Source organism: Pseudophryne corroboree (assembly GCF_028390025.1).
Source record: "Pseudophryne corroboree isolate aPseCor3 chromosome 3 unlocalized genomic scaffold, aPseCor3.hap2 SUPER_3_unloc_2, whole genome shotgun sequence".
Classification (NCBI taxonomy): domain Eukaryota; kingdom Metazoa; phylum Chordata; class Amphibia; order Anura; family Myobatrachidae; genus Pseudophryne; species Pseudophryne corroboree.
In genome coordinates, this window is record NW_026967508.1 from 4670544 (window position 1) to 4684965 (window position 14422).

Sequence of the window (14422 nt, forward strand, 5' to 3'; positions counted from 1 at the left end):
CCTAGCCATGCAGTCCCTATTTGAAAAAAATTGTGATACAAAATGGGTCGTTCTGAAGAGCTCAGTGACTTCCAGCGCGGTGCTGTGATAGGACGCCACCTTTACAATAAGACGGTGTGTGACATTTCCTCCCTGCTGGATATTCCACAGTCACCTGTAAGTGATATTATTACAAAGTGGAAACGTTTAGGAACAACAACAACTCAGCCACGAAGCGGAACACACTGTAAAATCACAGAGTGGGGTCACCGACTGCTAAGGCGCATGGTGCGTAAAAGTCACCAACACTCTGCTGATTCCATAGCTGAAGAGTTTCCACTGACAAAACTGTGCGGCAGGAGCTTAATGGAATGGGTTTCCATGGCGGAGCAGCTGCATACAAGCCTCACATCACCAAGTCCAATGCCAAGCGTGGGATGGAGGGGTGTAAAGCACACGACACTGGACTGTGGAGCAGTGGAAACGTGGTCTGTGGAATGATGAATCAGGCTTCTGTATGGCAGTCAGATGGGCGAGTCTGGGTGTGGTGCATGCTGGGAGAACGTTACCTGCCTGACTGCATTATGCCAGCTGTGAAGATTGGTGGAGGGATAATGGTAGGGGGCTGTTATTCAGGGGTGGGGCTAGGCCCCTTATCTCCAGTGAAGGGCAATCTTAATGCTTCAGCATAGCAATATGGGGGTAATTCTGAGTTGATCGCAACAGGAACTTTGTTTGCAGTTGGGCAAAACCATGAGCACTGCAGGGGGGGCAGATATAACATTTGCAGAGAGAGTTACATTTGGGTGGGTTATTTTGTTTCTGTGCAGGGTGAATACTGGCTGCTTTATTTTTACACTGCAATTTAGATTGCAGATTGAACTCACCCCACCCAAATCTATCTGTCTCTGCACATGTTACATCTACCCCCCCTGCAGTGCACATGGTTTTGCCCAACTGCTAAAAAATTTCCTGCTGCAATCAACTTGGAATTACCCCCTATGTTCTGGACAACGCTATGCTTCCAATCTAGTGGTAACAGTTTGGGGAAGGCATTTTCTATTCCAACATGACTGTGCCCCAGTGCACAAAGCAAGGACTATAAAGATGGGGGGGGGTCATTCCGACCTGATCGTAGCAGCTACAAACATCTTCCCAGACATGCGGGGGGACGCTCAGCACAGGGCTAGTACGCCCCGCATGTCTGGCCGCCCCCCTTCCCCGCACAAGTATAAAAGCATTGCCGCTCTTGTACTTGAAGAGTAACTCCCGGCCAGTGCAGCTTCTGCGGCTGGCCGGGAGTTACTCGTCACAGCGAATACGTGTGACGTCACGCAGCCGCTGCAGCCCGCCCCCCACGCGGTCCGGCCGCGCCTGTGTTGGCTGGACCGCGCCCCTAAAACGGCGGTCAAATGCCGCCGTGCCGCCCAGCGACCGCCTGTGCCTGTCAATCAGGCAGAGGCGATCGCTAGGCAATGACAGCCATGCGCCGGTGCACTGTGGCGCCGGCGCAGTTCTGACCTGATGGCTGCAAAGAACTGCAGCGAGCGATTAGGTCAGAATGACCCCCATGGTGTGATGAGCCCTGACCTCAGCCCCATCGAGCACCTTTAGTATGATCTGGAACGGAGACTGTGAGCCAGGCCTTCTCCTCCAACATCAACGCCTGACCTCATAAATGCTCTACAGACTGAATGGGCACAAATTCCCACAGAAACACTCCAAGATCTTGTGGAAAGCCTTCCAAGAAGAGTGGGAGCTGTTATAGGTGCAAAAGGGGGACCAGCTCCATATTACAGTATATGTATGTGACTACAATGTCATTACAGTCCCTGTTGGTGTTATGGTCAGGCGTCTGAGTACTTTTGTCCATATAGTGTATGTGGGGTATATACTGATCAGGAAGAGGCGTGTGGGGCACAGACTTGTCAGGATGGTGCATGTGGAGAACAGACTGGTGAGGAGGGGGCGTGTGGGGCACAGACTGGTGAGGAGGGGGCGTGTGGGGCACAGACAGAAGAGGAGGGGGCGTGTGGGGCACCGACAGAAGAGGAGGGGGCGTGTGGGGCACCGACAGAGGAGGAGGGGGCGTGTGGGACACAGACAGAAGAGGAGGGGGCGTGTGGGGCACCGACAGAAGAGGAGGGGGCGTGTGGGACACAGACGGAAGAGGAGGGCCGTGTGGGGCGCAGGCAGAAAGGGAGGGGGCGTGTGGGGCACTGACAGAAGAGGAGGGGGTGTGTGGGACACAGACGGAAGAGGAGGGCCGTGTGGGGCGCAGGCAGAAAGGGAGGGGGCGTGTGGGGCACTGACAGAAGAGGAGGGGGCGTGTGGGGCACAGACAGAAAAGGAGGGGGCGTGTGGGGCACAAACAAGAGGAGGGGGCCTTTGGGGGGTAGACAGAAGAGGAGGGGGCGTGTGGGAAACGGACAGAAAAGAAGGGGGCACGTGGGGGGCAGACAGAAAAGGAGGGGTGTGTAGGGTGCAGGACAGTGGGGTGGGGAGGGGCAGTATACAGGGAGCACAGGGATGGGGCAGGTATAATTAGGGAGGGGGAGACTGGGTATAGAATGACTATTACAGTGATGCTGCTGCTGCTGCTGCTATGTGTGTGTACTATACATGTCACGTGTGACACTGACACATATACAGGAGTGTGACTGCTGCGGCAGTCATACAATGGGGGCGGAACAAGAGGGAATTACGTCACCAGTCCCCGCCCCCAGCAGCGTGAAGCAGAGGCCCCGCCCCTGTATGGTAATGAGGACTCAGTGACCGCACTCCCCGTATATAAAGTCGCCGCGCTGCATGCCGGAAGTTGGAGTTCCTGTACAGGTGTCTTGCAGGTAAGCGGTGCAGCTGCAGCATGCTGGGACATGAACTTGTTATTGCGGCCGTCGTGTTGTGCGGGAGGGGGGTTCGGCGGCGGCAGCGGGTGACAGGGGAGCGGGTGGGGTGCGCGGGTGATGGCAGGTGGACTAGGGTGGGGGGCGCCAGTTGTCCCGCGCCGCGTTCGGCAGTGACCATCGATGGTGCGCTCGCATATCATCATACCATCGATGGTTCTATCCGATAATCCCATTGATGGCGGGCGGCGCCTGTCCTCAGCTGTGCAGAAAGACACACGCTATTGGACTTGGCGATTGTCATACTGGTATACAGCAGCTGCTGTTTGGAATATGTTTATAGCTTAATTTCTGTAGCAGGGTACACTGTGTATTCCACAAGGAAAACATCGGGGTGTAGAGTGGGATCTTGTTCCAGAGAGGCACCAGCAGACTAAAGCTTTAGGCTGTCCCAGGATGCATTGGGGGCGGTCACTAACTGAAGGGCTGCCTGAAGAAAAATAAAAAAGACTTCAAGGGCTGCAGCGCAGTTACATGTCGGTGTAAGAGGGTGGCGCTGCGGTGTAGTGCCTGCTGCCGTGCAGGTGTAGACTCACTACTCACCAGGCGCCGCACTCTCTCGCCCTCAGGTCACGGAACCTTCAACGGACCTGGAAATCTTCAGTTGGATCTGGACACGGTGATCCCCTCTCGGAGCCGACGACGGACGAACTGGGGAGAAAGTAAACCAGCTTAAGGGGGGGTATCAATCCTTCTTCCACCGGAAAAGGGGATACCCCAGAGGTGGCGGCGTCCTTCACCGTTTGGGTGAAAGGTCATCACAGCCTCAGCCACCCAATTTTCACACACACACACACTCGCGCGTAGTTGATAAAAGGGGTTCTCACGTCCGTGAGCAAAACCCTATTTCGGCGTTCAGGGGACAGATAGACGGACACAGATGTTACTCTCACCGTTGCCAATCTTGCACTGCAAACTCCTTCTCCACTTACAGGTCCCTGTAAGGAGGCAAAGAAACAACAGCCGTGCAGGGCCCAACTCTATACTGGTGTAACATCGCTACACTAACTATAACGCCAGAGCCCTCGAACTAGCTCTGTGTGTGTGTGGTGCAACAAACTAGACACAAACTATCAGCAAACCTGCATGGTAACCACACACAACACAATATCACAGTACAAGGTTAAATGGTGCTGTCCTTTTAAATTCCTACCTGCTCTCTGGGGAGTGGGCGCCGTACAGCCTACCCACCTCCCGTACACTTACTTGGGCCTACTGCCCCCTTACTGACCACAGGCCAGAGGCCTGACTTTGCCCTTGGGCCTAGCGCCCGCCTAACTTTGGGCTCGTGGGGTGACCTGGGCCTAATGCCCAGGGTCACCTTATATCCCTAGTGGCCGCAAACTAGGGCCTAATGCCCTCTAATGTAGCTCAGGCGTAATGCCTGCTATTACCCATGGGCCTAGTGCCTGTCTGCAGCGCCACAGGCCTGTGGCCTGACTGTGCCCACGGGCCTAATGCCCGTTCCCTGGTGCTCTAGGGAGGAAGGGATTAACCGGTGCCCTCACCGAGGGCCTACCTGTTACGGTGGGAGAGGCACCAGGGGGGAGTGTCGTTGGCTCTTCTGCATTCCTCCCCTGGTGGCCTCTCCGGGTCCTCAGCTGCGCTGTTCTACCGCTGGCCCGTCCCACCGCCTCTTCTCAGCGCCCAGCCGCCGCTTGACATCTTCTCTCTAGAGCCCGGTGTCTTCTGGCCTCTTCCGCAGCCACCGGAGCTCTTCCCGCGGCGTACTCTCCTCTTCAGCACCGCCCGGCTCTTCGCCGTTCTTCAGCGCGGCCTCCCGTCTTCTCTTGCTCCCGGCGGCGTCTGACATCACACCCTGGGGGCGGGGCCTATTACGCGGTGAGCGCCGATTGGATCGCCGCACCCACCCGTGATTGGCCGGCGCCCCGCGAGCCGTGATTGGCTTGTGGACGGCGCCGGATTTGAAATCCCGCTGCCAGCGCTTCAGATTGGCTGCCAATACCACCAAGTTTGAAGCGCCGCTGCTGCGGCTCTGCTCGTCTCCGCCTCTGGTCCGGTGCAGGGAACCAATACGCGGTCCCTGCACCGAACAACTGTCGCTGCTGCTCTGATGTGCCCTGCGATACAGGGCACATCTCTACATCAGAGTGACATTCAGTGCTGCGTCTCCGTCACCTCCCAAGTGGTGTCGCATACTCCCGCGGCTCGGTTCGTTGGTACTTGCGGCGGATACTCTCTGGTTCTAGGCACACGGTTGCAGACGCGCTTCTGGTTCGCGTGGCTGCTACAAGGAGGAGATCAGAGGGTCCCCTAGATGGGACCCTCCACTAACTCGTGCTATGATCGCAGTCTAGGGAGATGGACTGCGACGCCATCTTCGTGGCTGTTACGCACAGGGACCCCACTATATCCACCAGGACATAGGAGTACAGGTCGGGTGTTCTAACGCCCCTGTTAGTAAGGCTGCGTAGTACCAGGCAGTGAGGCCCAGCATAGGGGAGCCGGCACTTGACCTGTAGCCCCTCCCCAGCCCAGGGCACCATCTACTCCCTCACTCCCTGACTGAGACGCTGGGCGTCATCTTAGGAATAGCTGCAGCTGGTCTTCAGGACTGCAGGGCAAGGTCTCCCTTGTAAAGCCGCCTGTATACAGCGCTGTGGCTTTACAAACACTTGAGTATTCTACATGTACAGACAGCGTTCATTAAGAAAAAGTGTACCAAATACAGGATATATTGGGGGTCATTCCGAGTTGATTGCTCGCTAGCTAGTTTTAGCAGCCGTGCAAACTCTGTGCCGCCCCCCCCCACTGGGGAGTGTATTTTAGCTTAGCAGAAGTGCGAACGCATGTGCAGCCGAGCTCTGCAAAAACAGTTTGTGCAGTTTCTGAGTAGCTCTGAACCTACTCAGCGCTTGCGATCACTGCAGCCTATTAGTGTCCGGATTTCACGTCATAGACCCGCCCAGCCACGCCTGCGTTTTTGCAAACACTCCCTGAAAACGGTCAGTTGACACCCAGAAATGCCCCCTTCCTGTCAATCTTCTTGCGGCCGTCAGTGCGACTGAAAACATCGCTAGAACCTGTGCACAACGACAACGGGCTTTGTATCCGTATGACGCGTGTGCGCATTGCTGGACATGCGCAGAAATGCAGATTTTTAGCCTGATCGCTGGCCTGCGAACGGCAGCTAGCGATCAACTCGGAATGACCCCCATTGTACGAGTATTGTGATATAGATAAATACCTCCGGTCTAGGACTGTACTGTGTTAATAAAAAAGAAAAAAATTATATATATATATATATTAGTATTGTATACTAGTCCAGTGCAGTTTTATTGTCATAACTGATAATTATCTGCATTGTCACTGTGACTGTGTGTGCCTGTATCTGCTGTGAGGTTTCACTTTCCCTAAGGACTAGATGCGTCGGGGTCATTTATATACCGCGTCACAGTATTTACCTTTTACGGGTGTTCTACTGTGTATTCAGTCACATAATACCAGAATTAATCACAGGTGTTGTGTACTGGGGACTCAGTCACATACTAACGGATTTATTGGCAGGTATTCTACTCTGTCTGGTTTCATCTTACGAAATCGCTCTGTGTTGCATTTGTGTACAATGTCTTACAGAAAGAGCGGGAAATCTGGGGCGCTCCTGCATCGTGCAGAGTATGCTCCACAGATTTACCTGAGCGGGGAATCTGTGTATGATGGTCTGTTTACTCTGTCATACTTTCCTCAGTCAGTCCGTACCCAATCAGGAGCCATACTGGGCTACGTTCTCAAACCTACTGGGTACTCTAGTGGCAAGCTTGACGCCCCCTATGGGACCACCTGTGCCATTACAGCCTCAAATTGTCCCTGTGATGAATCCGCCTTGAGCGGATGGTTTGTCTAACCCAGAGGTTCTCAAACTCGGTCCTCGGGGGCCCACACAGTGCATGTTTTGCAGGTCTCCTTACAGAATCGCAAGTGAAATAATTAGCTCCACCTGTGGACCTTTTTAAAATGTGTCGGTGAGTAATTAATACACCTGTGCACCTGCTGGGTTACCTGCAAAACATGCACTGTGTGGGCTCCCGAGGACCGAGATTGAGAACCTCTGGTCTAACCAGTTGCGGTTAATCTACCTCAGGTCACTCCCGTGTCTCTGGGTCATCTAAGCGGGCTGCTTCTTCCTCTGAATCCACGAATCTCTCAGATGTTTCATCTGAAGAGGAGGGTACTGTCCTGTCAGACACTGAATCAGTTTTTCTGACAAGGACTCTGAACTGCAGATTGATGTTCCTGCTCTAGTGGTTGCTATTAAGCAAGTCCTACAAAAAACTGATGATGATGAGGAATCCACTACTGTCACTAAAAAAACTGATATGTTTAAGAGGCAGAAGGTGGTTAAAGATCTATTACTCCATTCTTACAATTTGGTGGACATCCGGCAGGAACCCTGGGCTAATCCAGGGAAAAAAAGTTCCCTCTCTCTCTAAGCGGGCCTTGACTCTCTATCCTCCCCCTGCAGAGTTATGTAACAAGTGGGGAAAATTCACCGCCGGTGTATTTTCATGTCACCCGCCTAGTGGTGTCATCCACTCTGCCTGTCACTACTGTCACTTCTCTGAAAGAAACGAAAGATAAGTGTGTGGAGGGATGCCTGAAATCCTATTTGCTCCCTTACAGGTGCTGTACGTAGACCCACTATTGCCGCCTTGGGCTGCTAAAGGTTTTGAAGCATGGGTTCAGGCAATAGAGGATGAGCTGCCCGACGATATATCTGTCAGTGCCAGACAATACCTGTCTCACATTACCAGCGCCACCTATTACAGGAGGCGTCCTCTGAGGCGGGTGCGTTGGCGGTCAAGGTGTCGACTACCTCTGTCCTGGCTAGCCGTATTCTGTGTTTAAGGTCATGGAAGGTGGACCTGAACTCCAAAAAGACCTTTGGAGGTACTCCCTTTTTAAGGGAGACATTTTAGTTGGAGAAGACCTAAATAAAATTGGGTCTGAACTGGCGGTTGCTAAGACTGCCTTCCTCACAAATACTAATTCTTCTGCACAGAAGGCAGAAGGTACCACTTTTCGTTCCTTTCGGCCTCAAGGGAAAGCAAAAGGTCAGGCATAACCACTTAGCTCAAGACAAAGCAGTCCTGAGCGCCCCGTCAGCCTGCGTCTAAACAAGACAAGCCTGCCACCTGACGGGGCGGGCTTCCCCCTGGGTGGGAGGCTGACTTCTGCAGTTCACCCAGGTCTGGTTAAAGACCACTTCAGACGCATGGGTGCGAGAAGTTGTCTCTCACGGGTATGTAGTCTCATTTAAGAGGCGTCCCCCCTCACCATTTTTGCGCCACTGTCATCCCCTGGGATCAGTTACAGGCGCAAGCTTTGCAGCAAGTTGTGAGTTCTCTCCTGGATACAGGAGTGGTAGTGCCGGTACCTCTATCCCAGAGAGGCAGTGGTAACGACTTGACCCTGTTTCTAATACCGAACCCGAATTGGTCCTTCCGGCCTATCCTTAACCTCAAATCACTAAACAAGTTTGTGAGAGTATGTGTACCTGCATATACCTATTGCCAAGTCACATCAGCAATATCTGCGGTTTGCTATTGGCAATTTACACTATCAGTTCCAGGCTCTGCCATTTGGACTGGCTACAGCTCGTCAGATTTTCACCAAGGTCATGGCCGTAATGACGGCGCATCTCCGTCGTCAGGGAATCAGGATCCTGCCATATCTAGATGACCCTGCTGATCCTGGCAAACTCCCACGATGTCCTCCTCAGTCATCTACAACTGATAGTAAGCTTCCTACAAGCCCACGGGTGGCTGATCAATTGGAAGAAATCCTCGCTGGTCCCAGCTCAGAGCATGGTGCACCTGGGAGGACTCCTGGACACACAAAGTCAATGTCTGTTCTTGTCTCTGGAGAAAGTCCTGAAACGTCAGGACAGGATAAGATACTTCCTTACCTGCTACAGAGTGTCGTTACACTCTGTGATGCAAGTGCTTGGCCTAATGGTGTCGACATTCGACATGGTGGAGTACACCCCATTTAATTCACGTCCTCTGCAGAGGTTAATCCTTTCCAAGTGGGATGGCCTACCTCATCGGATCAGGTCTCACATGATCACTTTGACTCCGGAGGTTCGGATATCACTGACCTAGAGGATCCAGGATCAGCAACTGACCAGGGGTCATCCCTTCTGGATCCCCAACTGGGTCCTGTTGACAACAGATACCAGCCTGCGGGGATGGGGTGCGGTGTTGGAGCAACACTATTTCCAGGGTCGCTGGACCAGAGAAGAATCACTCCTTTCGATAAACATTCTGGAGTTGCTGGCGGTGTTCAATGCGTTAACCCTCGCCCCACCTCTACTACAGAACAACCTGTTCAAGTACGGTCAGACAACGCCACCACGGTGGCATACAAAAACCATCAAGGCGGCATTTGAAGCCGCATGGCAATGTTGGTAGTGTCAAAGATCCTTTGTTGGGTGGAACGCCATCTGCCAGCAATATAGTCAGTTTTCATACCGATCGTCCTAAACTGGGAAGTGGACTTCCTCAGTCGCCAGAACGTACATGCTGGAGAGTGGAGTCTTCATTCGGAAGTCTTTCAACTCCTAGTGGACAGGTGGGGCCTACCAGACATAGACCTGATGGTGTCTCGACACAATCACAAAGTTCCGGTCTTGGGATCAAGGAACAGGGATCCTCGAGCAGCGTTAGTGGACGCACTAGCCATTCCATGGAACTTTCGGCTGCCATACGTGTTCCCTCCAGTGTCACTCCCGCCGAGTGTCCTGCGGAAGTTCAAGCAAGAAGGAGGAATACTAATTCTAGTCGCTCCAGCGTGGCCTAGACGGCATTGGTTCTAAAACCTGCAGGGTCTGTCGACAGAGCGTCCTCTTCTACTTCCTCAACGCCCAGACTGTCATGCCGCCGCCGTAATTGCCTCTCCGGGGGCGCTGGATCTCCGGGCAGCCGTCCTCGCTGGCGGTCCCCGGCTCCCGGCGCTCCGTCCAGCGCTCATAGTGTGAACGTCACGGGTACGCCCGGCGTTCACTGAAGGTGCGGGTGACGTCATCAAGCGCTTCTCCAATCAGACGCTGGCGGGAAGTTCAAATTCGGACGCCGGGCAGAGCTCCGGCGTCTGAGTATCATCTATTCTGCTACAGAAGCTGTGACCTCCGTGCCTCCAAGCACCTCCGTGCCTCCAAGCACTTCAGCGCCTACAAGCACCTCGGTGCCTCCAAGCACCCAGTGCTCTCAAGCGCGGTTGGTGTCTCCAGCATCTGATACTCTTCACCGATTCATCAACGCCTTTTCAAGTTCTGTCTTTCAGGAGACCTCCAGCGTCCACACGTGCCTCCTGTCTGCCGACCAAATCCTGCATGAGGAAAACCTATATTCGTCCGTCTCTGCTGCGTCCCAGTTGCGGTTCCTCTTCCCGGTCAACGGAAGAAACCCCGAGTCCACAACACCTCCAAACCAGGTCAGTGATAGTATACTCAGGCCTCATGGACCCGGGGGATCGGAACACGGACTGAAGTGCCATCCAGAACTTGGCTTCCCGCGTGCAAAGTCAGGAAGCAGCACAGGGCTAAGTGATGCAGTACCTCCAGGAGTTGTCCGGTCGTCTGGATCAGATTCAAGCATCCTTAGCTTCTGTAATTCCGGCCCTGATTCCCGTAGCCGCACCAGTTGCCGCCCCCAGCAATGTTCAACCATTGGCTGGTATCAGTCCGCACCTTCAACTCTCTACCCCTTCCCATTATAATGGGAATCCCAAAAATTGTCGAGGTTTCTTAAACCAATGCGAAGTTCATTTCGAGCTACTCGCACATAATTTTCCCACAGACAGGTCCAAGGTGGCATATATTATTTCTTTGCTTGAAGGTTCTGCATTGGATTGGGTGTCTCCACTATGGGAACGATCTGATTCATTGGTTTCCAATTACACTGAGTTCATCACGTCCTTCCGAAGAGCCCGGCAGGATGACCACGGCCTCTTCTGACTTGCTACGCATCCGTCAGGGCTCCCGATCCGTGGGCCAGTACGTGGTTCATTTTCAGACCATTGCTTCTGAACTTCGCTGGAATAATGACGCCCTGAGAGCTGCTTTCTGGAACGGTCTCTCTGATCTCCTGAAGGATGAGCTGGTCACTAGGGAACTCCCGGATTCGTTGGACGAACTGACCTCTCTCTGCGTCAAGGTGGATCTCCGGATGCAGGAACGTGGAGATATTTTACAACTGGATACCAAGTTAAAACCACTGATCAAAGATAAACCACAGATCATATATAAAAAGGCACAGAATCTAAAACAGAGTCTGGTTAGAAGTTATTTACCATCTGAAGATAACAAATTAAAGGAAAATCAGGGAAGTTTCTTTTGCTTAAAATGTGTAGCATGTAAGACAACCAAGCAAACATCAGTACAGCCCATAAAGAAATTCAAATCCAATGTCACAAAAAAAGAATTTGATGTAAAAGGTAGAATTACTTGTGACACCGAAAAGGTAATCTACATGTTAGAGTGCCCTTGTGGACACCGATACATAGGACAGACTAAAAGAAAATTGAAGATTCGCATATCTGAGCACATACTAAATACTAAAAAAGGCTTGGAGACCCACAGTGTGTCCAAACATTTTTTAGACTGTCATAATAAAGATGCTTCAAAGTTTAAATTTATGGGCATACAAAGGGTGGAAAATAATTGGAGAGGAGGCGACATTTCACAAATTTTGAGACAAAAAGAAACCAAATGGATTTATTTCATGGATACGTTAACTCCCAAGGGTTTAAACATTGACCTAGAACTTAATGCCTTTTTATAAATTAGTATAAATATATTATATACATATCACCTTATTAGAATTGCGCAAAACCATATAAACATTGAAAGAAAAAAGTAATTTTATGGACAGCTTTCTGCTTTTTCACTCCTAACAAAAAATCAGGACACATGGTAACCGCCTGTTTTAATTGAATTTCCGTTTTTTAATAAAGTTTTTTTATCCTATAAAAAGGGATTGAGGAAGTCCATCAGTTATCCTAGATGAAGGGCTTATGCCTGAAACGCGTTGGATTATACACTAAGGAACCCCTACTGTGCACCGAATTTGCAAAATCAGACTGTGGAACACGGACGGGGAACCAGCAGCCAGCCAGCCGCTAATTAAAGCCGCCAGCCGCTTGGACGGGGAACTAGCAGCCAGCTAGCCGCTAATTAAAGCCGCCAGCCGCTTGGACGGGGAACTAGCAGCCAGCTAGCCGCCAATCAAGTCCGCCAGCCGCTGATCAAAGAGCGGCTAGACATCAGCCGCCTACCTAACAACAACACCTTGTACCATGGGTGTCGGGACCGCTGCTAAGAAGCAAGAACGAACAGGGTTAAGATACTCCTAATATAAATATCAGTCATTTACAACTTACGGACTAATTATTTAGATAGGGGTAGATAGTTATCCTGATCTTCTTTTTGGCTGAACTGCAATCCAGTCCCAAATAGTCCAAAAAGGGCTGTAAACATTTTTTACTAATCTTTCTTTTTTCACAGGTTTTGCGCATACACATATTTACACATATCAAGCGCTTTTTTACTTTTACACTATATGAAAACCTTGAACTGAGCTGCTAAAAAAATCCCGTTCATAGCGCAATTTAGTACTTTTTATATTTTGGAATTCTTACTTCACCTGGTGTGCTGATAAGAATTTTGATGCCTACAGATTCAAAACTTCTAGAATCTTGGCTTTTCTACAACAAGACCTGGGTTTAGGCCTTCATCTGGCCTCCCTCAAGGTTCATTTATCTACCTTGTTGTCTGTTTGTTATGCACACCAGTGCCTGCAGGAATGTACTGGTGTCTGAGCTGTTATGCACACCAGTGCCTGCAGGAATGTACTGGTGTTTGAACGGATAGGGATGCAAAACAAATGAACTCACAGACAGACTGGGGAATATGACATTACGTACACAGAAGGTGATAGGGTAACAAAATAAACACAAAGTGAACAGAGAAGCCCAGAGGCTAAAAAACTGGGTGTCTCCCTAGTATTAGTAATGCTCAGATGGAAAAAGCAAGATGTTGTGTTTTAATACGTAGAGAACCCGAAATGCTGTTGCTAAGGGCAACAGCAAAACCCTAAAGGGTTACCAATGGGTGTGGCAGTAAACTCCTTGGTCAGAGATGGAATGATAGACACAAGGAGAGTCTCCACAATCCTAATCCTCACTTGCAGTGCACAGGTTCAGCTTACTGCCACTAAACTGACACCTGAACACCTTGCACAGTGAGACAGGATTTAAGCAGGCAAATCTGAGAATACAGCCGCAAACTTGCTAAGTTCACAGAGTAGCAAAAGAACCCCAGCAAGTTAAACGACTGACTCCAGTCTTACTGCTAGGTCTGGATTGGCAGAGTGTAGTACCAAATCCCCAGGCCTATTTGCAGTAAGCAACAACAAATACAAAGCTACACAGTACTGGCTAACTTTCAGGAACTGACTAACCAACAAAGATTCAGCATCTGCTTAACCTGAGAAGAGGCCTTATATAGCAGGTGCTGTCCACGCCCCACTCAGACCTCACAGACTGTGAGCACAAAAACCAGCACCGGATCCCCTGCCGTGCACAGAGCCTGTAACCACTGCACAGCAAAAGACCCGAACCGGAGTATCAGCTGCGCTCAGGTTACTCTGCTAGCATTTGTCTCCCGGTTGCCTTGACGACGTGGCAGCACAGGGCAGGAGACCCTAACACTGTTTGGTTTCAGAAAAAGATTGCATCTATTCCTGAAGTTCATACATTCACTCAGGGTGTGTTAAGAATTCAGCCTCCCATTGTCCCTTCTGTGGCTCCATGGGATCTGTCTATTGTTCTGAAAGCCCTGCAAGAGTCTCCATTTGAACCTCTTGAGATGGTGGACCTAAAATGGCTCACGACCAAGGTCCTGTTTCTACTGGCTTTTGGCTCTGCTAGAAGGGTGTTGGACTTAGGGTGGACGACAGGACAAAGCGCCTGTCTGATATTTCATCATAACCGGGTAGTTCTTAGAACTCTCCCTGGTTATTTACCTAAGGTGGTGTCATCATATCACCTTAACCAAGAGCTTGTTGTTCCGGCCTTTATCTCTTCTGACTTATCTCCCAAAGAGCGGTCTACGGATGTGGTAAGGGCTGTCCGTGTTTATGTAGAGAGGACTGCCTCTATTAGGAGGTCAGATAACCTTTTCGTACTATATGGTTCCCACAAACGTGGCTGGCCTGCGAATAAGCAAACCTTGGCCAGATGGATTAGAATGGTGATTGCACAAGCGTATGCGCATGCTGGACTCCCAGCTCCTGTTGACATTAAAGCCCATTCTACTCGGTCTGGTGGACCTTCGTAGGCGGAACACCGTGGCACATCCACGGAACAATTGTGCAAGGTGGCTACGTGGTCCTCAGTGAACACGTTCATAAGGTTCTATGCCTTTGATACTTCCGCCTCCCAGGATGCTTCCTTTGGACGCCGGGTTCTCATACCCGCTAAGGCGCGTCCCCTCCCTTGAGGAACTGCTTTAGGATATC

The 14422-nt window shown here is 51.1% G+C and overlaps 1 protein-coding gene across 1 annotated transcript in view; it reads left to right on the forward strand.

Annotated features, from left to right (window-relative positions):
• Window positions 1-350: 350 nt before the first annotated feature.
• Window positions 351-14422, forward strand: part of LOC134983621 (zinc finger protein 345-like) — a 54229-nt gene continuing 40157 nt past the window's right edge. Inside the window, exons 1-4 of the mRNA XM_063949297.1 lie at window positions 351-596; window positions 7527-7691; window positions 10188-10337; window positions 10997-11179. Coding sequence (XP_063805367.1) covers window positions 351-596; window positions 7527-7691; window positions 10188-10337; window positions 10997-11179 — 744 coding nt within the window. The remainder of the gene's footprint in view (window positions 597-7526; window positions 7692-10187; window positions 10338-10996; window positions 11180-14422) is intronic.